Source organism: Drosophila miranda, chromosome 2, assembly GCF_003369915.1.
Source record: "Drosophila miranda strain MSH22 chromosome 2, D.miranda_PacBio2.1, whole genome shotgun sequence".
In the NCBI taxonomy this organism is placed as follows: Eukaryota; Metazoa; Arthropoda; class Insecta; order Diptera; family Drosophilidae; genus Drosophila; species Drosophila miranda.
The window spans coordinates 8,349,524-8,373,448 of NC_046675.1; the positions used below are offsets into that span (position 1 = coordinate 8,349,524).

The 23,925-nt window shown below is 43.2% G+C and overlaps 1 protein-coding gene across 7 annotated transcripts; it reads left to right on the forward strand.

The window, feature by feature from the left end:
• Window positions 1-1,460: 1,460 nt before the first annotated feature.
• Window positions 1,461-20,419, forward strand: LOC108155843 (la-related protein 1). Of its 7 annotated transcripts, none has more exons than XM_033390226.1 (7): window positions 1,461-2,065; window positions 2,999-4,110; window positions 12,917-13,313; window positions 13,677-13,747; window positions 13,833-14,899; window positions 14,983-15,727; window positions 16,221-16,356. In XM_033390226.1, exons 2-7 carry the CDS (start codon window positions 3,217-3,219, stop codon window positions 16,263-16,265), a joined length of 3,219 nt encoding a protein of 1,072 aa, XP_033246117.1. In that variant the 5' UTR covers window positions 1,461-2,065; window positions 2,999-3,216; the 3' UTR covers window positions 16,266-16,356. The 7 variants fall into 7 exon arrangements, with proteins under 7 accessions (XP_033246117.1, XP_033246112.1, XP_033246115.1 ...); XM_033390221.1 differs by adding an exon at window positions 17,398-20,419 and having other exon boundaries at window positions 1,467-2,065; window positions 14,983-17,333; XM_033390224.1 differs by adding an exon at window positions 17,398-20,419 and having other exon boundaries at window positions 1,467-2,065; window positions 13,680-13,747; window positions 14,983-17,333.
• The last annotated feature ends 3,506 nt before the right edge of the window (window positions 20,420-23,925 follow it).

A 23,925-nucleotide genomic window follows, 5' to 3' on the forward strand; every position in this document is an offset into this window, starting at 1 on the left:
GATGTTGCTGGGGTATTGGCTATTCGATATTCATATTAACATACATTTTGCCCTGAAAACCATTAAACCGAACCCGAATCCGTACTGATATAAACTCCTATAACCCGTTCTCGACACATGCAGATGTTCCTGATATTTACTTTCTTCCGTTGTTGTCTTAATGTTTGCGAATTAATTTAAAATTCACTATAAATATCATATAAATGAACACGCAGCAGCTGCAAAGCGTTCACAGTTTACAGCGCGTCAACCAGCTATAAAAGGTTCGAGTTTTCGGAGGAGAACATCAAATTGAGTTCGGAGACTTTCTTTTAAATCAACACGTATTATACGCACGAATTTTTTAACAGAATGGATGTTCGATCTATTATCCTGCTCTGTTCCCTGATGCTTGTTGGGGTTGGATGTATTGATCCCCAAAACGATGATACATTGGAAGAGATTAAGGATTACATTAAAAGCTTATTGGAAAATGCAATAGCCTCTGTAATTCTTTCTTTAAGAGCAAACGAAATAATCCCACTCCACTCGGATAGATAGTGAAATTAATATTGGTTAAAGAAATAATTTCCCTATTGAGAGCTCGAATCCAACTGTAAGGAGTTGATGGCAAAAATGTCAAATAAAAATAACAAGGCAATAAAAACGGAACATACATATATCATTAATTAATTGCCTTGCCTTGGTAAAGGTAAACATACCCTGGGGAAAAGGATATTATAGAATTGAGAAAATTTTTGTCATCTCAAGCTTCAAGCTATGCAGCGATGGAACGATTACGATTATTCTCTTACTTTTTTTTTTTGTTTGACCTTTTTCGCTAAAACCTTTTTTTTAGGCCAAATCCAATAAAAGCAAGCATTTAAAATAAACCAGTCAAGTAGAACAAAGGCTCAGTAATTGGACATGGCTAAATGTTCTATCTAGCTAGTAATATCAAATTTGAGCAATATGGTTTCCAATCCTTGACGTAGAGCGATTATCCCATTATAAGTATTTTAATATTCCACCGAAAATAATGAACATTTACCTCAAGTAGTTGAACTATTTTAATAGAGGGGCTTAAGCGGGCTTAGTTCGTTTTTTTCATCATGTTTCGAAAATGAGAAGATATTTACGGCGTATATTTCCGATGGTATGCGGTCACACTGCAGCTCTCTTCTGCAACGAATAAATGAGTCGTAATTTTGAACGGCCTATTGAAAAGTGTATGGGCGAAAGGCAAAAACAGACAGAGAAAATTGCAATGTTCGTTTTACGAACAAAATACCGTGAAGGCAAAATAGGCTTTATGTCTCCAAGGTATGTTAGTCAAAAGGGGTGTATTTTACCTGGAACTCGTTGCATTTTCTGTGAACCGTTGCCTGTTGTCCATACCCCATGTTTCCTCAAAAGTTTCCCAGCGAGTAGTGCGCCCCAGCGAGTACCCCCAAAAGCGGATTGACGAATTCAGCCTCTTTCGCCTCTCGCCGCGGCCCGTAAACAGCGACAGCACATGTTCGAGTTCAGAAATTTCCGAAAAACCACATGTCTGGGCACCAAGATTTTACAATATTTCTCTTTTCGGCGGTATAATGCGGCAAAGTGCTGCAGAAATATAGCAGATCGCTAGATCAACTGCACGGTAACGACAAACAATTAATCATCATTTTAATTTGCGACACAATTGTGTGAAAAATCACATTCGGGGTAATATTCGTAACCAAAACGTTCTACCACACTAGCGCGTGAGTGAGTGTGAGCGAGAGGGCGAGTGCAAAGTGTGCGACGAGTGAGAGAGAAAAGAAAACCCGCAAAAGCCAAAAGCATACGAAACAAAAGCAACAACAACAACAACATCAGCAGCGTAAGAAGTGCGTAGTGAAGAGTGAACGCAAAGCAGAGCCAAAGTAGTGTAAAGCAGTGAGAGCGCGGCGCACAAGCACAAGTCGGCAAGAAGGGAAAGGGAATTTGTGTACCACAATTCTTTCTTTTCTTTTTGTGGCAGGCTCTCCGCGAGTTGTTGTTTGTCCCCTTTTGCAACCCGAATAGGAGCAACTCCACGTATTTTGAATTTCCATTATTGGTGCGTATTAGTGTTTAGTGTGTGTGGTATACTTTTAGGTTGTGTTGTGTCCCGCGTGCATCTTTTGAAATCTGAGGCGAGTTGCAGTCCAATCAGCTGTTTATCAGCCAGGGCTGCAAGCTGCTGCTGCTTGCAGTGCATTGTTATTGCATAATCGGCAGATACTGCAATTTCCCAGCATTTGTTTATTGCTAGCACGCAACAACAATTATTACAACAACCAACTGTTGCACATGTTCTCTCTCGTTTGTTATTGTCTTTTGTTCGTGTTCTGTTTCGCTTCTGATTAAACTCCAACGCAGCGTAACGTAACGTAAGCCGAAACGTAAGCCCAGCAAGTGGACAGGGCGTCGCTGCTTGCCAGCCCTCGTCTGTGTGTGCGGCTGCCTTCTATAGTGTGGGTACGTCTTAACCTCACTTCTCGTTGGCCTGGCTGCTGCCTGCTGCATAATAATACATTTCAGTCGGTGCGCTCTCGCCTCGCCTCCATTTCGATTTGTCGTGCCTCATTACCTTTGGCCTGGTGCTATAACTCTGTCCAGAAAAACCAACAAGAGGTGGAAATCCGATTCGCAAAGCAGCGTGAAAACTGCCATTGAATTTTGGATCTTGTAGGCGGTGTGGAGTGTGTGTGTGTGCGATGTGCCCCCAAACCTCGTAGCGCTCCCCAGCCTAGGCGAGGCTTCATCAGCACCACTATGGCCAGTGCATAATGATAGACGTGCTCGGGAGGCTCTACATTTATCCAGTTCTGCTGTGTGTCCTCTGCTAAAAAGGTCAAAGTGCACAGCATTAGTAGAGCTCTGTATGCGTATGCGTATACGAATGCGTATGTGTGTGTGTATGTATCTATGTGAGTTGCAGCTGCAGCAACAACAACAACAACAAGAACCATGAACTAACCTGATTACGTTCGCTCTCTCATCGTTACAGTGTGAAGAACCTCCAGCATCGATCTAGTGGAATATTTTTCTGACACGACGACGAATCATCGTGACAGGACAAGGAAGCAACCAAGGAGCACCGACCTGTACCTGGATCAGAAAAGCAGAAGCCGCAGGAACAGCAGCAGCAGCTACCAGCATCTGAACCTGGAGTAGCGCATAGTGCTGCCTACTCTGGAGACGAAGGCACAGCCACAACCAGGGAGCATGTCCAGCAAGGAGGAGATGCCGTCCTCTGGGGCCGCTGTTGTGGGCGGTGCCACCGCAGCCACCACACCCAGTGCCGCTAGCAGCACCTCGTATGCCAACGTTGTCCAGAATCTGGACACCAAAAAGGGAGGTGTCCCAGTCGCCACTGCAGCTGCCACTGCCGCTGCCTCATCCTCAGCCGTCGACAATAAGGAGAACCAACCAAATCTGAAGAGCCTCAAGTCGTGGAGTGAGGAAACCGCTGCCGCTGAAGCCGCTGGCGAAACTCTAGTCAGCAATGTCAGCCTGGCGCTGACCGGCGAGAAGCGTGCTGCCGCCGGTGGCGACAATACCGCCGAGAACTCATCCGAACTGGACGACAACAATGACTTTGTGCCGGTGCTATCCCATCATAGGCGGGACCGCAAAAAGGCCCGCAAGGACAAGCCCCGTGAGCAGCGCATTGACAGGCCGCAGCAGCAGCAACAGCATCCAGGCAGTGGCGCTGGTCAGAATCAGAAACCCCTGCAGCCCGGCAGACGACCAGCTGGAAATGGAAATGGAAATGGCAATGGCAATGGCAATGGTGGTGCCTCTGATGGGGCCACCGATCGCAAGGCATCGGTCCGTCCACGGGCTCCACGCGGCGGCAGTCCACGCAAATCGGGTGCACCCGGTGGCGTCACAGGAGCTGCTGTCGTCAGTGGGAAGGTACAACACAAGGATCGCAAATCAGACACCTCACCCAGTGCTAGCCTCGAGGCCAATAGCAGCGGCAACGAGGCCAAATCCGGTGACGGCGAATCGCAGGCGGCCGCAGGAGCAGCAGCCGGAGGCGCAGCACCAGCTGCAGTAGCTCCTCCACCCAAGCGATTCGTAGCAGCGCCACCGCCTAAAGTCAATGCCTGGAAGGTGAGTAAAGGAATTCTTTAAATTGTCCAATTGCCCAGAGCCTGAAAGTGGTTTCATTTATTCTATAATTAGAGGATCTACAAATGTTCTAAGAATTTGAATATTTTCGTAATATTTCACTAGAAACACTTGCCGTCGTATGGCTTTAGTATTGATTATTTTTAGGTCCCGTTTTGGTATAAGGGAACCTGCCTTTCGGTGGAAAACAATCCTCTTCGAGATTATGTCATCGAATGCGTTATTTTCCCCTTTTTTTGGCCTGGAGGCAGTAATTTTTCTTTGCTAATTCCATAGGGATTTTGGGGATGTCCCCACCTCCACCCCCACCAATTTTCGGTATTAGGCAACACTATTCAAATCGATGCGCACGTTTTTCTCGGGTTACATTTTGATTTTGTTTTTGATTTTTTTTGTTTTGCTTTCCTTTTCTTTTTGTCGGAATTGCGTCTTAAAATGTGATGGAATGGAACGTAAAAACAATGTCCATACATGATACATGTGTGTGTGGCTCTGCATGCAGTGTGTGTGTGTGTGTGTACGTTTTCTGTTGGTAAACAAATGTGCGTAGAATGACATAGACGAAGCGACATAGCAAAGCAAGCCAGCTGATGAACACGAATGCAAGGCAAACAGCCCGAAGAAGCGTAATGGAAACACGTTTTCCGTTTCGCGGTGTTGTTTTTGTTGTTGTTGGCCCCACGAAGATTACCAAATTGTATCTCATAGATAAATTGCATAATATACGAAACGAATAGCAAAAAACCAAAAACATTTGCCAAAACAAAGCAAAAAGAACAGAATCAAGAAAGAGAGAAACAAACACACACAAACCTTTTTTGTTGCGCTTCGTTTATTTTTTTATTTATTTTTTGTGTATTATGCAATGCTCAAATGAAAAGAAAATGGCAAAAAAGACGCCGGCCCACCCTCCCCCTTTGGCTTGTTTGTTGGTTTTTTTTATAGACATGTTTATTCTTGTTTAATTCTTTCAATTTCCTTTTCATGTTCTTTCTTTTTAGTTTTAGTTATTTTTTGTTGTTTAATAATTTCTATTCCATTTGGCATCTGTTATTTTGTTGTTGTTGGTTGTCGCAGCGAACGAGAGAAAAAGTAAAATATATTTTGCAACTAAAAATAAATGTCAAGGTCAGCCGTATATCTGTATTTTACCCACCCACCCCAAACGAAACGTAAGCATAAAGCAGAGAAGTAAAAAAAAGGTGAAATAAAGGGAAATCCATTTCGAACAAAAGAAGGCGTGGCTAATTTTTCTTTCTACCGGAAAGTTAGAGCTGGTAACGAGTTAGGGATTTGCTTTCTATCACGTTTCTTGGTTTCCCCCTCAACCACCCCCCTCTGCTCCAATGCAAATCAGTAGCTCACTTTTGACATTCTTTTGCATATGCTAATTTCCGACTAACTAGGAAGCAAAAACAACAACCACAAAAGAAGAAGAAGCTTTATTTTATACCTTCTCTTTGAGACTTGTCCAACTGTTGCCAAGGCGAGCAACTGCTTCCCCTACGATTTGCTTCCGCTGATATCGGTCTACAGGCTACAGGCAGCAAGCAGATCACTCCATTACTGTTAGCAAGCAGTTCAGTTCACTCCATTAGTGATAGCAAGCAGTTGGATCCGTTACTGAAAGCAAGCTGTTTACTCCGTTACTGAGAGCAATCTACTGTGTTGGAGAGCATCAAACGTAAAAGGAAGCAGTTCAATTTGCATGTGGAAAGCAGCATACTGCTTTTATATCTTGCCTTAATTATGTTTCTTTTGTTTTGTTCTTTTCAAATGTCATGTTGTCTTAACCGATTGGGCTTGCTTTGGTTCAATTCTTGTTTTAGCCCAAAACACGACGTCTACGTTTCACGCCTCTGCCTCTGCAATAGTGCAACGCGGCGGCAGCGTAAAGCGTATCCAAATTCAAAAGTCCACGCCAGTACCCGTTGACGTGTTCCATTGAAGAGTTCGGTAGCCCGCCCGGTTGTTTCCATTAGATGAGAAACGAGAGAAAAACATTCCCGAATATTAATTATTTAAAATATTATTATTAGCTATTAGCAAGTGTTTGCTGCGGTGGTGATCGCGAATTAGCACGCGAAAACGGCACGTGTTCTCGGAGCAGCCACGTAAAACGTAGTCACCTAACGTGTGGTTGGGTCCACTGTTGCGAAGCGATTAACAATAAATAAAGAAATTATAATAATACACATACAGAAAAGAATAACGTTGAAAACGTGGAAGTTATAACTTGACGTACATATGTATATGTGGTATATATACACTTGTTGATATCAGCGACGTGAGTGCAAAAGTGTATGTGTGTGCGCTCTCTCTCGCTCTCTCTCTGTGTCGTATGTGTGCCATTTCTCGTTCTGTCAAAGCATTACGTTTACGTTGTCTCGTAAGGCTGATTTGTTCCGTTAGAGTGGTGTGCGTGATTAGAGAGTGATAGTTGTCGAGACCCTCTCTCTGGTTCTCTTTCCATCCGAGTACAGTAATCAAGAGGAAGAAGCACAAAACAATCAAAAACATGAAAACGAAAGTAAATATATGCAATCATCTTAACAACTTAATGACTGTTTCGTGTGATGTGTGTGTACATATATGTATTATATTAGAACTTATTCATAGATTAATGAAATGTGTGTCACAGCTAGCGATGGGCAGGGGCGTGGGGTTCTAAGGGAAACGCTAAGAAATATGTAAAAATCCAGCCAAGAAAAAGCAAATCAATTTATCTTCAAGTGATTTTTTCTTATTTTTTTCTTACGTTTTTAAAACATTTTTTTTTATAAATAATATAAATTCACAACTAAAAAATTATACTTGTTGATCCAAAACGACAAAGGAAACTCTACAAATGCAATCCAAGAAAATTGAAGTACGGATGCACTCGTCTTAATTTTATAGATCGTCATATTTGTTATTGTTCTTCTTTTCGTTTTTTATTATTAAACAACAACAGTCCGGTCTCTAGTTACGTTCTATTTATAAACTTTTATAGGGCGATCGGGGCTTAAAAATTGTAATCCGTCTCAATTAACGTCGCTGACGTCGCCATGGCGTTTGTTTTTTTGGCTATCACGTTGTAGATCGTTGACGAGGTCCCCGGTGGGGTATTCATTAGTCAAACCCAGATGTGAAATTTAATGCTTTGAGCGAATATTTTCCACTTCACCATTCGAAATATTTATATACCTCTCTATAAGGTTTTTAGTTACGCTTGGCTCTCAAATTATTTTGAATGCAAAAATTTTACATTTGTTTTCGGGTCTCTTATTTATGTATTACCCACTTCTCTGGTTATGTAATGTCTGTATGTAAATGGGATCTGCTGAGACTGCATACTATATCGGATTATATATACGGTACGGTATATGCCTTTTGTCCCGGATTTTCATATTCGTTTTGCCTTCATTGTCGGATCATTACTTGTGGGGACTTCCTATTTCTTTGTGCTGGAAATCTTAACGAACATCATCTGTTGTCATTGAAAAAGACTGAAACGAATCTGATAAGAATTTATTTTTTCCTCTTCTTTCTTCGGATAAGAGTTTCTTATACCATTTCCTTTCTTTGTATAGGAGTTCCTTATACCATTTTCTTTCTTTGGATAAGAGTTCCTTATACCATTTCCTTTCTCTGTATAGGAGTTCCTTATACCATTTCCATCTTCGGATATTAATTCCTTATTATATTTTCTTTCTTTTGATAAGAGTTCTTTATTCAATTTCTTTTCATTAATTATAGTTTTTCATATGATCGTTAACCATAATATCATCAGATCATTTTATGGGCAAAGTTGTGTAGATTTTAAAACATTAATTGTAGTATGTTCTTGAGTTATCTTTTCTTGATCGTCTTTTATGTACCACTAGATGGCAATACCAAAAGAATAAATGAGTTTTGGGATTAAGTTGTCGGCACCGGTAGTCAATCGATAGTATATGTAGCGGCCTTGTGAAAAGTATAAACACTTTGAAGAAAAAGCGAAATCAAATCAACAAAATATTATAAGATAAGATATCGGCCTTGGCAACTCAATTTATTCGATAACATTCGATAGGTACTGTACTTTGTTGTTTACCTGAACTTAAAATAAGGTTTTTGGATTGATTGCTTTATACGATATTTATTTGGTTCAACAGATGAGTTTTTTATTTGTGATGCCTTCAAAAATGATCCCTTACCCCAACCCTTACCCGTTTTGATGCAACTTAAACATTGCTGACTGATAAGTTGCCATATGTACTCGGCAGTATCTATAGTTTTGTATATAAGGAGGTGCCCGCCCCGTGGGGTCTGTTTGTCCCAGTGTCGACTCCCTCATGTGCCATTTGTTTGTCTTGGCTTTCAAAAGGCGCTGCAGCAGTTCTTATCAGTTGTTTACTTGTTGATTTTTTGAGTAATTATTTACCGAAAAAGTGAGCAAACTTTATTTTTTGCGCGCCATATTGCTTTTGGGCAGCTACTGGTATACAAATGTACATATTCATATTATATATAATAAAGTATTTTGAAGGACATTCTATCTATCTTTTATGTAATTTAAACTATAAAGTTAGTTCATCTGGTGATAGAAATCAACTAGTGCCCCTTACACTATTCATTTTGTGATTCCAATTAGTCACAAATAAGCCTGAACCTACCAAAACGTGCTGTAAAACCTACCTCAAATATTAAATGTGCAATTATTTATTTTCAAAGTAAATATACGTATATAGCCGATAAGAATGAAACTTGGAATTCATTGGCATTGCAGGTGCTCTAGTTTCACGGTTTCCATTCGATTCAACTATAATTTATATTTTATTCGCTTAGATTGGAATAGGATAAATACCGAGCATCTACATATATGTACCAGTATTCGGATGCTTTAAAAGATACAGAACTAAAAAAAAACTAAATGTACTAGAAATACGAAGAATGTTCTCGGAAAAGTAAAAGTTCTTTTGTAGGAAAATAAAACAGGAATAAATGGAACAAATTATGGAGTACTCGAAGAAATACCAAAAGAATGAAGGATGATCTTAGAACAGTTAAAGTAATTTTTTTTCCGGAAAATTACTAGTAAAAATACCAAAAATATAATGCAATAAAATACTAGAGTAAATGAATAGTTAAGTATAATATTTGAATACTCAAATGTACTAAAAATACCAAAAGAACGGAGGAAGATCTTACAACAGTTCAAGTTATTTTTTTCAGAATATTACTAGTAAAAAAAAATAACAAAAATAGTTAGTTATTTTGTATGAAAGAAAATATAATACTCGAATGTACTAGAAATACTAAAAAATCTTATAATGATCTCCGAACTATTTCATTTAAATAATCTTCGCGTCACCATCTTTCGCATATAACACTGCCATAAAGACATGATCTATCATGATCGAAATTCATGATTTCTACGGTTAAAATACTGTCCATTCATTGTAATCGGGTATAGTCGGGGCATAGAGGGTACTTGAACGTCGATAGCTTCGTTCTACTTCACTTTCTCGTGCTATTATTGTGTTTACTTCTCATATTGTTGGCTCGATAAGAGTTCTGCCTGCTACGCACTTAATAAAGTCCGCTCCACCACTCGATGCCAGCGACAATAACAACTTCTATCTCGCTCTCTCTCTCCGATCTGCCCATGCGGCCGGCCCACCCACTCAAACCGACAGCCCAAGATCAGTGGCTGTCGCTGTGCGATGTCGCTGGAGTTCGTCGCCACGAAGTCGGATCCGAGCCGACTCTCTACACCCCTCGCGCGAGTCTTTGAGCAATCGCCATTCATTGTAATCGCTTATTTAATCGACCATAAAACTAAAAATAGAAAAATAGAAATAAGTAAAGAGAAAAATAGTCATTAACTTGTTTGCGTGCATCACAACGACCTTTTTTGAAATAAATGGAAATATAATTCATGTAAAGCTGGGATTTAATATACTTGTTCTCTCACCTAACTATCTATCTCTCTCTCTCTCTCTCTCAACTTACTATCTCTCTCCCTCTCTTGATCGGTATTCTCCCTCTCTATCTCCCACTCAACCACGTTTTCTGGCTATTTTTACATACCGTCATTATTACTCGTATTTGAATTTTCTAAAACGCAAAAAATTGTTGATGTGGTGTGCCCCCCTTTAACCTCCCAACTGTTTACCCCGAGAGAAGGTTGACTTGATTCGGGAATGTTGGCCTTTTTGCACGTTTCTATAACTTTCGATCCGGTCCCTGGTCCCGATCATTGTTTGCTTTATTTTTACCTTTTTTTCTATTTGTATTTATTTACGATTTCATTTGTTGCTATCTTGGTCGGCTCCGATCGCAATTCTAATGCCATTTAAAATAGTAGTTTTCCAATGCAGGCGCCTCAGTTGTCTTTCAGCGATCGCCCGTTGTAGAACCTATCATTTATCTATTGATTTCGGAGATATACAATATAGCAAAGTGTGATAAGCGAAAGTGAATAAAGCTCAATTGATTGGCAAGTTGATGTTTTGTAAATCTTTAAATAATGTGGAATAATCTAGAATATCAAAACCTAGTCCAAAACAGTCTGTTTATATTTGAATGTGCCTTTGCTAATTACAATCTATAGTATAAACACGAAAAGCTCAAGATAGTTTGAAAAAACAAGTATTTTTTGACTAAAAACTAAGTATTTTTCTTTTCAAAATGGTCCCAAGTTTTATTACATAAAATATATTTAAGAAAATTTCAAATAAAAGTAACTTTTGAAGCTATAAATCTACTTCTTATCGAATGACCTTGAATACCATACTTCTAATCGAAAAATTATTGAGTATATTTTAATGACCTCTCTCATGCGTCATCCATCGTTGATGCCGGCGGATTCAAAATGTCTATTGCGATAAGAAACATACCCAAAAGTGTATAATTATAGAAACATGTGCTTTGGCACTCGTCCATTAAGTGGATGCGTGGAAAATTAGAAAATTTTTTGAATACTTCGAATACACGTTAAGAAAAGTTATCCATTAGTTCATTGAAAGGAATAATTTTAGATTTTTAAAAATTTTAGATTTTTTAAAAATTATTTCTTGTAAAAAGGATGTATACAAAGCCACTTTCCATATGGTATGGTCTCTCCTCTCTCTCTCTGTAACCTCCTTTTCAATCTCTTCATTTTGGAGTTTTTCCACCCGTGTGTCGCCATGGTCTCGCTCTCTCGCTCGCTCTCTCTCTCTCCTTTTCGCCTGGCGGCCTACGTGCCGAAAATCACATGTTGTTTATTTTGTCTCTGCCTCTTTTTTCCCAATGTTACAATTACAGCACGGTGCGAGCGAGATGGCGAAGATCTTTTGTTAATCCGATTTGGTACCTGTTTGGGTGAGGTCTTGTCGGTGTTTGAACTTTCAAAAACAATAATATCAAAAGCTTGGATATTGGGCGTATGCATATATAGAAAAAGCGTATAAAAACAAAACTCAAATTGGATAAACACTTCATCTCACGTACGCACTTAAAGGGAGAGAGAGAGAGAAAACCTGTATGCATACAGGGTGCCCGGCCTGCGTTGGCTCTCTCTCTCTCGCCCGGCATTACTTGTCTGCGTCGTCACTCTTCTGGCGCACGCTCTGACCGCTCTGCTTGTCGGTTTTTCGCTCTCACTCTCTCATACGCATCCATAAACCGGCGCATAAATATGGGCTGTTTTTTGTTTTTGTTTTGAATCGGCGTATATTTCAATACCCTGGGAGAGGGTATTATGCGTGGACCGAATGTTAGACGCTCTGAGTAAAGTAAATAAATAACAAGGGGTGCAAAAACGTATCACTATATGGCTGCCATATAATATATGACGTGCAAATATCATAGTACACATCGACTTGGAAGGGTATCAAGTGATTCGAACCCCAAAGGTAGCTTCTCTCTTGTTTTTATGGTTGCGCTGTAAAAACCAGTTGTTGTTTTTGTGTTTGCTTTCGCTCTTGCTCTCTGCCTCTCTCTCACTCACTGTGCAGTTGTTGTTCTCTGCCCTGCCTCCTTTTCTGCCTCTCTGCTTCTTTGTGCGCCTTGCTTTTCTTTTGCTCACGTAGGCAGCGCGTGGACAGGCGGCAATGATGGATGGAAGGGGATAAGAGGCAGCGGCAGCGCCGCCGTGTCGGTGCTCTGCTATGCTCGAAGCGAACAAAACGCGACAAGCAGTTCAGCGGAACGGACGTTAAGAATTTCCAGTCAATTGTCAATTGTTTAAATAAAAGTCAACATATAAAAACCCCCACAACTGTGCTAACCCAACCGTACCGTGGAAAAGCAACAAAACAGCGAACAAGTGTTATATTTGAAGCAAAAACAAACACCGAACATTGCGTTAAGCGATTAGCAAAGAAAATCTATAGTGAAAATATCCATGGAAAAAAAACCTTGTTTTAATTAGCCAATTTTCAGGTAATTATCATAGTGTGTTTCCCAAGAACTGCTGGGGATATTGTATACCATATAACGTGATGTGCGCGTTGGCCCCTGCAATGAACCGAAACTGGGTTAGGGACACTCCCCAGCATAAGAGGGGAAGAGGCTTCTCTTGGCCCAGAGGTTGAGGTTAGAATCGGATCCAAGCTGCGCGTGAAGCAATGGGCTACAGGGGGAGTCGGGTTGGCCAAGTGTAGGGTGTCGAGACTCCTAAAACGAAGTTGAATTGATTTTTTGTTTGTTTGTTTTTGGGAGTGAAACCCAAGACGACGCATGTGTCATGATCTAACTATCAGGCAGTGGAAAATTTGCATATTCTCAGATATTGTATACATATCTCTTATTTGGTGTTATGTTGTGTGTGTGTTTACAGATATCAGCAAAACAGTCGTCGAGCCCCAAGGCAGGAACCACTCCATTGGACAAGCGTGTGTTGCAGCCAAAGCAGCAGCAATCCCAAACCAAGCAGACGACTGCCAGCAATAATAATATTAGCAATAATAATACTAACCAAGGCGCACAGACTACTACCGGCAGCGGAAGCAGCAGCCAACCCAACAAAAAGACACAACAACAACAACAATCCCAGCCACAACAGGGAGCATCAGCAGCAGCAGCAGCGGCAGCATCAACTACTACTACAACGACTACTACACAGACAGCAACAAGCAGCAGCGGCAGAAGCAGCACAGCGGCAACCACAGCCCCAGCAACAGCAGTAGCACCAACCGCAGCAGCAGCCCCCATCACTGAGGCAACCACAACAACTGGTGAGTGTTCAAAAGATATATAGAATGGCAATAGATGGACACTACATCAATTAAATTCAAAAACCAAGTGCGCCATAGAGCATCTCAGTAGGGGAGGGCAGGAAATCTTCAGTTTCTTGCCAGAAAATATATGTAAGCAGACAGACTATTGAAAAAATGCCTCGTGTTTGCTGGACAGCAGCGAACTCCCAGCGGCGAAAAGAACGAGCCCTATGCCATCCGCCATGTGACTTTGCTCTCCCCCACACACACACAGATTTTTCTCTCTGTAATGCTCTGTGAGAGTATGTTGAATGGCCTGATTATTTATTTATAAACGCTTTGCATTTCTTATCCACCCCCACCCAAAAAATAACCATATAGTAGTGGATGCCAGTCAAGCGGATGCACTTGCCAAAGTCGTGGTAAAGGACAAGAAGAAGGTCAACCAGAAGGTGAGTCAACATCATGAGGTGTCCTCAGCAGCAGAAGCAACAACTGAAAGCCCTTCCCTTCCCCCGTTCCTTCCTGTGTATGTAGGCCAGCGATTTCAGCAACGTTGGTGATTGGCCGACGCTTATTGGAGGAATTTCTGGCAGTGGCAAAGCCACCAGCAACGAACCCAAACGCAACCCAACGAAAAAGCAACCAGCTAAAGCAGCACCCGCAACCAGCGTCACTACAAGTGAAGTTGCCACAGAGTCTAACGTCGCAGGCGCCACTTCCAGCAGCACCAACAGCAGCAGCAGCAGCAGCAGCAGCAGCAGTAGCAGCCAAGCTACAGCCGTCGGCACAGCCAGCACTACCACAGGATCTGCAGGACCAGCAACAGTTACAGCCGGCACGAGCCATGATGCCAAAGCCCAGCGAGAAGGCGAACTATCCACTGGCAGTGCCACTGCACCAGCTGCTGGCCCCCTTGCCGGCTCTGCCGTCAACAAAAAGATACCCAAGCACAAGTGGCGTCCGCTGCAAATCGATCTGGCCAAGTCCAGTCGCCCTAAGCCCATTGGCGGCCGACCCCATCGTCGACTCAGCGACGATGGCGTCGATCAGCGACGCCCGCCGCGTGTCTACCACGAACGGGGGCCGGCGCCAGCCAATGGTCGGGGTGGAGATGGAGCCGATGCTACTGCAGCAGCAGCAACGGAGTCCATACGGCCACACAGTGGCCGGCATCCGTACATTGCCCGCACCACGACTGCTCCGACCGAGCGCGTGGATTCCTGGCGTAGCAGCGGCAGCGCCGGCACCAATGCAGTTCCCTACGATGAGCAACGCTCGGGCGGCCCAGGGGCAGCAGCAGCAGGCGGTGCCGGGGCAAGTGCCGTGGTGCGGGGACCGCGACGCTTCCGCACGCCGTACCGGGGCGGGCGGCAGGGCCGGGGTGGATTCACAAGACAGGGACCAGGTCGTCCGACTAATCGCATACCACGCCATCTGCTAGCTTCGGGCGAATATGCAAGCTTTTTGCCAGCGGACGCGGCTGGCGCAGATTCTGCCCAATCCACGTACGTGCTCATGGGCACCCATTACTTTGGCAATGTGCCAGCCTCCTATATCGAAATGGATGCCAACAGCGTCAAGGAGGCACTCAAGAAGCAAGTGTAAGTACACCGAAAGGATCTCCCTTAATCCTCTGATTAATACCATATTTTTTCGAACTTTCTCTTCCGTTTCCTCCCCCCAGTGAATACTATTTCAGCTCTGATAATCTTACCGGTGACTTCTTTTTGCGTCGCAAAATGGACCCCGAAGGGTATATACCGGTGACATTGATCGCCTCGTTCCATCGGGTTCTCGCTCTGACCACAGACGTGGCCCTGATTGTGAATGCCATCAAGGAATCGGATAAACTAGAGCTTTTCGAGGGCTACAAGGTGCGCACCAAGACCACGCCCACCGTTTGGCCCATCAGCGATGCACCAGATGCTGCCGGCAAGGATCAGCAGCAGCCGTCGCTGTCAAAACAAAAGACGAATGAGAAGCCATCATCAGAGAAGCAGCAGACTGGGGCGGATGCCGAGGATGCAGCACCGGAGGAGAGTTCACCTCCCGCCATCCTCACATCTGCAATGGCCACCAAGCCACTGAGCAGCATTCCGCCGCCGCCGCGGCCGCGCAACTCTCAGAATCTGGTGCCCAAGATGCTGCAGGAGAAGCAGCAGCACCAGCGATCGACGATCAATTCGGTGAATGCCATCAGTGTGCTCACCCAGCAGGTGGAGGGCGGTGCTGCAGAGCTGGCTGGACATTTGAGCGGACTGGCGGAGAGTGTTAAGCCAATGCCTGATAAGAGGGCGGCTCCGAAGACTGGAACGGGACCAGGAACAGGAACCGGAACCGGAACCGGATCAGGGGCTGTTGCTGGCGCTGGTGCTGTTGCTGGGGCAGCTGTTGCTTTGGTTGCGGAGCCGGAGGGCATGTGGAAAGAGGTAAAGAGACGCTCGAAAACAAATGCTTTAAAAGAAAATGCTACTAAATCCTCCACCACCAACAACACGTCCACGACAACACAACAACAACTACAACAACAATCGCTTTCACAAACGCTCAACAACAACAATAATTATAATAATAATACTGTTAAAAATGTCAAAACGAACAACAACAACAAAAACACCACCGTCACCGCAAACGCCACCTCGTCCAAGTCCACGTCCACCACGTCCTCGTGTGCATCCAACAACGCCCCATCCAACAACGCCTCATCAACAACAATCACCGCTGCTGTTTCTGTGTCGTCCGCCGCCACCGCTGCCGTCGCTTCCTCTGTCACCGTCACCACAACCACAAAAACCACTACAACCACCACCACCACTACCACCACCACCAACAACAACAACAACAATAATAAGAAAACATCCTCTGCCAACGCTTCTTACTCCAACACCAATTCGAAATCCTCCTCCTCCTCCTCCAAAACAGCTGCTGCGCCATCCGCTCAGTGCCATGCCGAAAAGGAAGAACTAGACTTTCAATTTGACGAGGAGCTGATGGACCCCATACCCGCCACCGGACGCATCAATAACTTCACCGAAAACTTCTCCGATGATGACGAGAGCGATTATGAATTTGCCGATCGCGATATCAATAAGCTGCTGATTGTCGCCCAGGTGGGGCGGCCACCCAAACACGAAGGCTACGATCGCACCGCCGACTTTACCTCACGCACGAAAATCACCCAGGATCTGGAGAATATCATTAACGATGGTCTGGTCAACTACGAGGAGGATCTGTGGACCACCACCAATGTGGTGACCGACTATCGCACCGTCAATGTGATCTCGCAGGCGGATTTCGAAAAGCTAGCTGCCACCGGAGTTGTGCCCAATCGTGGCAAGAGTGCGGCCGTGCAAAAGCAAGTGCCACCACCGCCGCCAGCCTATCTGGAGGATCTGGATGCAGATGACACCCTGGTTGGTGACACTACGCTCAATTCCACGCTGAACTCCACGCTCAAGTCCCGTCGTGCCCGCTTCTATGCTGCCCCCAATTCGCACTCAATTGATCCGCGAACGCCACGCAAACGTAAGCTACGCCACACGGCCAATCCGCCCGTGGAGGCGCATGTGGGCTGGCTGCTGGACACGGTCGAGCATAGGCCGCGCACAACCTCGATGGGCTCGTCGGCGGGCACATCGCCCACCACCTCGTCGTATGGCTCGTTCGGATCGTCGGTGCCGCAATCGCTGCCCGTTTTCCAGCATCCATCGCATGCTCTGCTCAAGGAGAACAACTTCACACAACAGGCCTATCACAAGTATCATTCGCGATGCCTCAAGGAGCGCCGCCGGCTGGGCTTTGGCCAGTCGCAGGAGATGAACACCCTCTATCGCTTCTGGTCGTTCTTCCTGCGCGAGAACTTCAACAAGACGATGTACAATGAGTTCCGTACTTTGGCCCTGGAGGATGCCGGCAACGGATTCCGCTACGGGTTGGAGTGCCTGTTCCGATTCTTCTCGTACGGGCTGGAAAGGAAGTTCAGGCCGAGCATCTATTTGGATTTCCAGGACGAGACCGTGGCCGACTACGAGACGGGTAAGCATCATTTGGGATTCTCCTCTAATTTGAACTTTTATTAACTTTTCTCCTCTTGTGGCAGGTCAACTGTATGGCCTCGAGAAGTTCTGGGCCTTCCTCAAGTACTACAAGAACAGGGAAAAGCTGGAGGTTCAGCCCAAGCTGGCCGACTATCTGAAAAGCTTCAAGACCATCGAAGATTTCCGTGTGGTGGCGCCAGAGATCGATGAGATGCTGCAGGGTGTGGGCAGCCTGCATCCCGGACGGCAGCTCAACAGGCATCGCAGTGTGTCCGAGAGCGATGGCACCGCCGTGATCGCGGCTGGTGGTCGTCGCTTGAACACCACCATCACCAATCGCAGTGACTATGTGGGACGTTTGATCCAGCAGCAGCAGCAGCACCAACAACAGCAGCAGCACCAGTACCAACAACAGCAATATTATCAGGGATACGGCGGTAACCAGAACCGCAGGCGCACCGGCTCCTTTGGCAGCAGCACAGTGCGCACTCGTAGCGGTTCGCTGGGCAACAAGCCGCAGGTGGTCCATCGCAATCAAGGATCGCAACACGAGCTGCGACGGGGTGGCAGCAATTCGGGCCTGGCGGCACACAAGCGTCAGCATCATCAGCAGCAGAAGCCCAAGCAGCAGACTCAGGGCATATCACAGACAAATAACTCAGTGCGGGCCTCCACATCGGCGGCAGCAGTAGCAGCGGCAACAACAACAGCGCCAGCGATTATGGCGGCATCAGCAGCGACGGCATCAGCGTCGTCCTCGTCATCGTCGCAGAAGTAGAAAACATAAAAATGCAGACACATTTTTTCGATTAGACATAAGTTATTTTGCGACTTAGTTGGGAGCACTCCTCCTCTCTTTTGTTCACTATTCATTCTTATTATTCGTCTGTAGAAGCAGCAGTAGTTGTAGTCGGTTCAAGTCAGGCGTAAAATGGGGAAAGAGGCGTGTCAGTGTGGCCTCTTTAGTAGCATAATTAAGTAAAATGTTTTGAAATTTTGTTTTTTGCAATTTACCCAACGCGTTGGTTTTAGTAGTAATAATGATTATGATACCTTCCTTTTTCTTTTTTGTCTGCAGTCCCTTGAAAAGAAAAATGTAGCTTATGAAGTGCTCAATGTTAGCTGTTCGAACACACAGATGCAGATACACCCCATACACAGATACAGAAATACAGTGACAAAACACTCGGCAGCCACTAAGCGGGGGTCCCAGTGCCAATCAGCCATGATCTGAATGACTATTATAATAATTATTATATTTTGTTTGTTGAATATTCTGTTTTTTTTTTTCTCTAAATCGGATCTTTTTTTTCCTACTTGAAGCAGAGCGTTATAAAATAGACGTAATGCCCATCAACTGTTGTACGGTGTGAAAACAAAATTAAAACCAATAACGATAATCCCTTAAATAACATATTCCCCTAACGAAAAGTGAAAGGAAAGCAAAGCAAAGCGAAACGAAACGAAACAAAGTTTAATATAAACCATCAAAAACCAAATGATCTGAATTAAAATAAAAACATTTTGTAAATTAAAGCGAAACCGTATATACATACATATATATACGCGCAAGAGCACCTTATATATAATAATATATATATATTCTTATTATTATTATTATTATTTTCCCTGTGTGTGACCTAAGCGCAAATGTAATGTAATTTGTTTAAGAGACAACGAGAGAACCCTTACACTACACACCCAATTGAGGCATGCGGGGCTCAAGTGCCAGCGAATTTTAGTTATGTAAGCATTTAAAGCAAAACCCAATCGCAATCGGAATTAGAGCCGGGGAAAACGGAGACCGAACCGTAGACCGTAGCCTTTACACACTGCCCCCAAGTCTGTCAATCTATCGTCGCATTGGTCTTACAAAAAAAAGTGGAAAAAAAACACCTCAAAACTTCGTACCCCGCCAAGCATTTAGAAGCATGTCAAAAAAAAAAACCATTTATTATTTACGTTTATTTTTTTCACTTGTTACTTTTTTTAGTTCGGAGAAAGAAACTTCTAGAGAACATAAGGCAGAGCAGATCATGCGAATCGAAAAGAAAATCAATCGTAAAATATAACGAAATTTGTTTCGTCTAGTTGGTAAATCATTAAAAAACATTTACAAAAAACGTGAGAAATCAAATGTAAGCTTAATACTGATATTTATCCATATATCTGCGCGTATATCTACAATATCATAAATATATACATATAGGGACAGCATCCGACTTTAAAGCGAAAATATAACGCTACGAACTGTGAAGTTAAGTTCGATGCCGCCGGATCAGATACAGTCGAGCAGTTTGCAAAACTCTCGGTCGGCTGAAATAATTCCTCAAGAGCCTAAATCAATGAAATACACAATCGATCGATCTATCAGCTCCTCGATAATATGCTTCGCTCATCTAGCCTAAGCAAATACACCCTACACCCCATAAACCCCCTCCCCGCCCACAAAAAAATGAAAAAAGTGCAAAGAACCCTTTCATTAAATATTATTTTTTTATACACACATTAGATATCTGTAAATATATTTCTTCTGCTTTTTAAAATGTCGCCTTATCAATTTTAAAATCACGCAATCCCTCAGACACCTATTGGCCAAACGCTGCTATACGAGCTTAATGATCTACCAATAATATAGATATAGGTATACCTACATATATCTAACTATCAATCTGTATACCTATCTATTTAGATGCACATCGCTTGATGTCCGACGACAATTCATTAGGCTGTTGCATGATTATATATAGTTTTTGCCACAACTATTCTGTTTTTCACATGAAGTGTTGACTTTAGTTTATTACTTATAGAATTATAATGATTGAACCAGACGCCACACATTACCCCCACATCTGTGCCCTTTAAGTTTTCAATTTTTATATAATTAGTTTACACTTAAATCTATATGATATGATATGATATGATACGAGAAACGTTACCAACCAACCTACGAGATGAAAACAATGGAAAATCTATTAACAGTAATTTTGTAAGCAATCTTAATATTGAAAAATACGATACGTGAGAAAAAAACTAAGAGAAATAACTAAATAAAATAATGAAGGACAAGATTATTGTGAAAAACGTGATAGTTTAAACCATAAAGAGTAATATTTACTACTATTATTATATTAATAATTAATTATAGCGATGCATATATATACAACACACATGTATGTATGCATGTTTATGTAAAACGGAAAATGCAAAAAATTTCTAAACTAACGTAAACAAAAAAAAAATACAAAAAATTTTTTAAAATTACCAACACAAAAAAAATGTTAAAAACAATGAGTAGAAAAACTAAAACAACAAAAAAAATGAATAAAAAAAACTTGAAAAAAACCAAAAACTTCTATGCAGTTCTTACTTTTGATTATGAGTAATCCCAAGTCAGATTATGATTAGAATGGTTTTTTTCCTGAAGAAATGGAATCCGCAGGGAATAATGAATTTCTTAACATTTATGGAATTTATTATATATGTATATCTATCTATATCTATCGAAAGATTCACAGATAGAATCCGGAAACAGAAATATAAGGCCTGAAAATTGTACACGAATTTTACTTGCATTTCATGTATTATGTAGTACGTATAAATGTTGCTGTGGGGCTGCTTCAACATGCTGCCGCAACATCTGCTTGGAAACATTCGATTATCCATTCAAAAGAAGACCCCGTACAGGATCCAGTTGGGTGTCCTGGGGGGACAAAGGATGAAACAAAAGGCGTAATAAACCCCCGCACAAGACATCGATTGACCCTTTGAGTAATTAACCCTCTGGAGTGTGTGTGTGTGTGTGTACCATTTGTCAATCGGCGACAAAATGCAGAGCAAACTACAAAACTACTTCTCATACTCCTATCCTCTCCTCCGGCTGCTCTGCTGCCCCATCCACATTCCTGTCGTTGCAACGACATATGTTGTGGGCTGTGTGTCGCCCCCGTACCCGTCGCAGGGATTGGGTGTCACAGATTAACGCCCTACTTGAATTATGGGACCCAGGGACCCGGGCCAGAACCCGGAGTAAACTACTCCACAAAATCCCAGCCAGAAACAAAGGCCAACGCGTGGAAAAATCATGTATAAAACATAAGAGCGACACGCATACAGGCATAGTCGTGGCAAGGGGTATGGTATGGCATGGCATCGGTGGTGTTGGACAAGACGCAAAGGCACGCAAGGACCGCGGGACGGGGGCGGGGAAGGGAGCGGGAGCGATGTGGCACCTACCCAGACGATAGCCTGGAGCCGGCAAGAGGCGTTTAAAAATTGAAAACCAATTTTGAAGCGATTTAAAACGACTCTAGGAAAGAGGAAGGGTGCTGGCAGGTTAGGAGGCATGAGCGGTAAGGTGTCGGAGGATTGGGGGCAGGTTGGCGCCTGCCAGATGGCGTGTGTGTCCCGGGCTTATAGTGCGACTTTTCGCACCTCAAACTGCCCGTCGCCTCCCCTGGTTTTGGGGCCAACGAGCCCTGACCCGGCGCAGTGCTTAGATTGTTACCAATATTTATGGCTCAATGGGGATACGTGCGGGCGAAGAGGAGGGTGCCGAAGGAAGAGCAGGACACGACTTTTGGCTGGCGTGACCGCAGCCTGGTTCGGGCCAGGCCAAGTCTAATCACATGACCCCTAGCCACGAAGAGTGGGCGGGGGTATATCGCATTCATATCGAAACTCAATTTAATGGGCGTTTAACGTGTGACTCGCCTTTGAACTTTGCCCGCACTTAGCGCACGCACATGCTTCCGGCGCATAGTGTAGTAAAGCGGCGAGGAGTGGAGTGGAGGGGCCTGGGGAGACGTCAATGTTGCAATTTATTGGCATTTCCTCTAATAATCAGCGACTGTTTTGGCCCCACCATCGTGTCAGGGGAGCCATTTGCCTGACAAGACATTAATTGTGCCATCGAGGTGCAACCGGCGGGGGAGCATTAGACATTCACCTGGCTTTGACAAGGAATTGCTGAACGAACTACTATTCGAAGATGTTAGCCGAACTTAAGTGTACTTTGCACTATAAAAAAGTTATGTACTCATACTTGGAATTTGCCATATGCTGCCAAAATGGTTTTTAGATATTCAAAAACCTCGAATTTGGTGACTTTTCGGCATTTGTAGATTCGATAACCAAAACAATGGATGGGCTCAAAAGAAAATTGTATGATTTCTGATATGATATGTACATATCTTCGAGCCAAAGCTCTCCTTTACAATTTTTCTTCAACTTTGTCTTTTATAAAATTATTTTTTGTATGGCATGATCCTGTTTTCAGACTTGAGTTCTTTAGTGGCATTAATTCCCAACAAAATAAGCTACTAATCATTCAAATTGTCCCATGAATGACAAAGGTACACAATTTTTAGTAAATCAACCCTATATCATAGTAGGACCCAGTATAAAATGTTCTTGGAAGTGCATTCTGCTGGGCTGATTATATTTTAAGACTTTAGTTCTTTAGTGACATTAATTCCCAACAAAATAAGCTACTAATCATTAAAATTGTCTTATAAATGAAAAAGGTACACAATTTTTACTAAATCAACCCCATATCCAGGTAGTAGATGTTCTTAGAAGTGCCTTCTGCTGTTGATGGGTTTATTGAAACCTAACTGATTCACTTATGGCGCTTCATGTTTAATCAATTCCATACTTCATTCAGGCATGCAAAAAATCTGAATTCCATTTAGCAAAAGGTACTCCTAACAGGCCACCATTGAGGCTGATCCAACTATTGTGCTCCTATCAGACGTTGCAACATGCAACCATACCGCACACGATTTATGCTGCTTAGCCAGGCATTTTCCCTTTGACCCTCCCCCGGCGGCTCCATCACACTGAACAAACATTCTCCGTGATGGGGTATGCAACCACAGGCACAACAATTTGCACATTGGCTTAGCGTAATTATTGCCGCGATCTATAAATACAATTTTCAGCTTTCAACGAATTTTAATACCAAAAATTTTCGCTTTGGTGCGCCGTCTAATTAGTTCGACCCGCCCGTGAAGAGGGGAAAATGTAGAAATTGCAGCAAACCTCTGTCAAAATTCTATTACCGCAACATAACGGTACACAAACAGGACGGACGGACCAAAAACTGAACCGGAGTGCGACCCCAGGGGAGCAGAGACCAATGGCATCGAAAAAATTATATCCCAATATTCGAAATAATTAAATAAAATATTTCATAAAATGGTTTCCGGTTGTGCCATGGCTGCCTCGTCGTCGTCGTCGTCCCCTGTAACTGTCCAAAAACTAATTATATTTTAGGTTTTCCAATGGCTGTGGCCTCATGCGATGCATTCGCCAGGTAAATACATGTACAGCCAATCCAGTAGCCAATAAATTCAAACACTGTTTTTTTTTTTGAGCCACCTTTGAGCTCAATGAAATTTGGGCACGCTCGAAATGTTCATAAATAAATGGTTCCGGGGCCCAATTTCGTCATCTGTGTGGCTATTTACATACATATGACATATTAGTTTTGGATTCTTGATTGCATTTTAGTTGGCATAGACCTTGGGAATGGATGCGAGCCACGAGCCAATAAGAGAATAAAGATGACTACATTTTTTCATTATTTG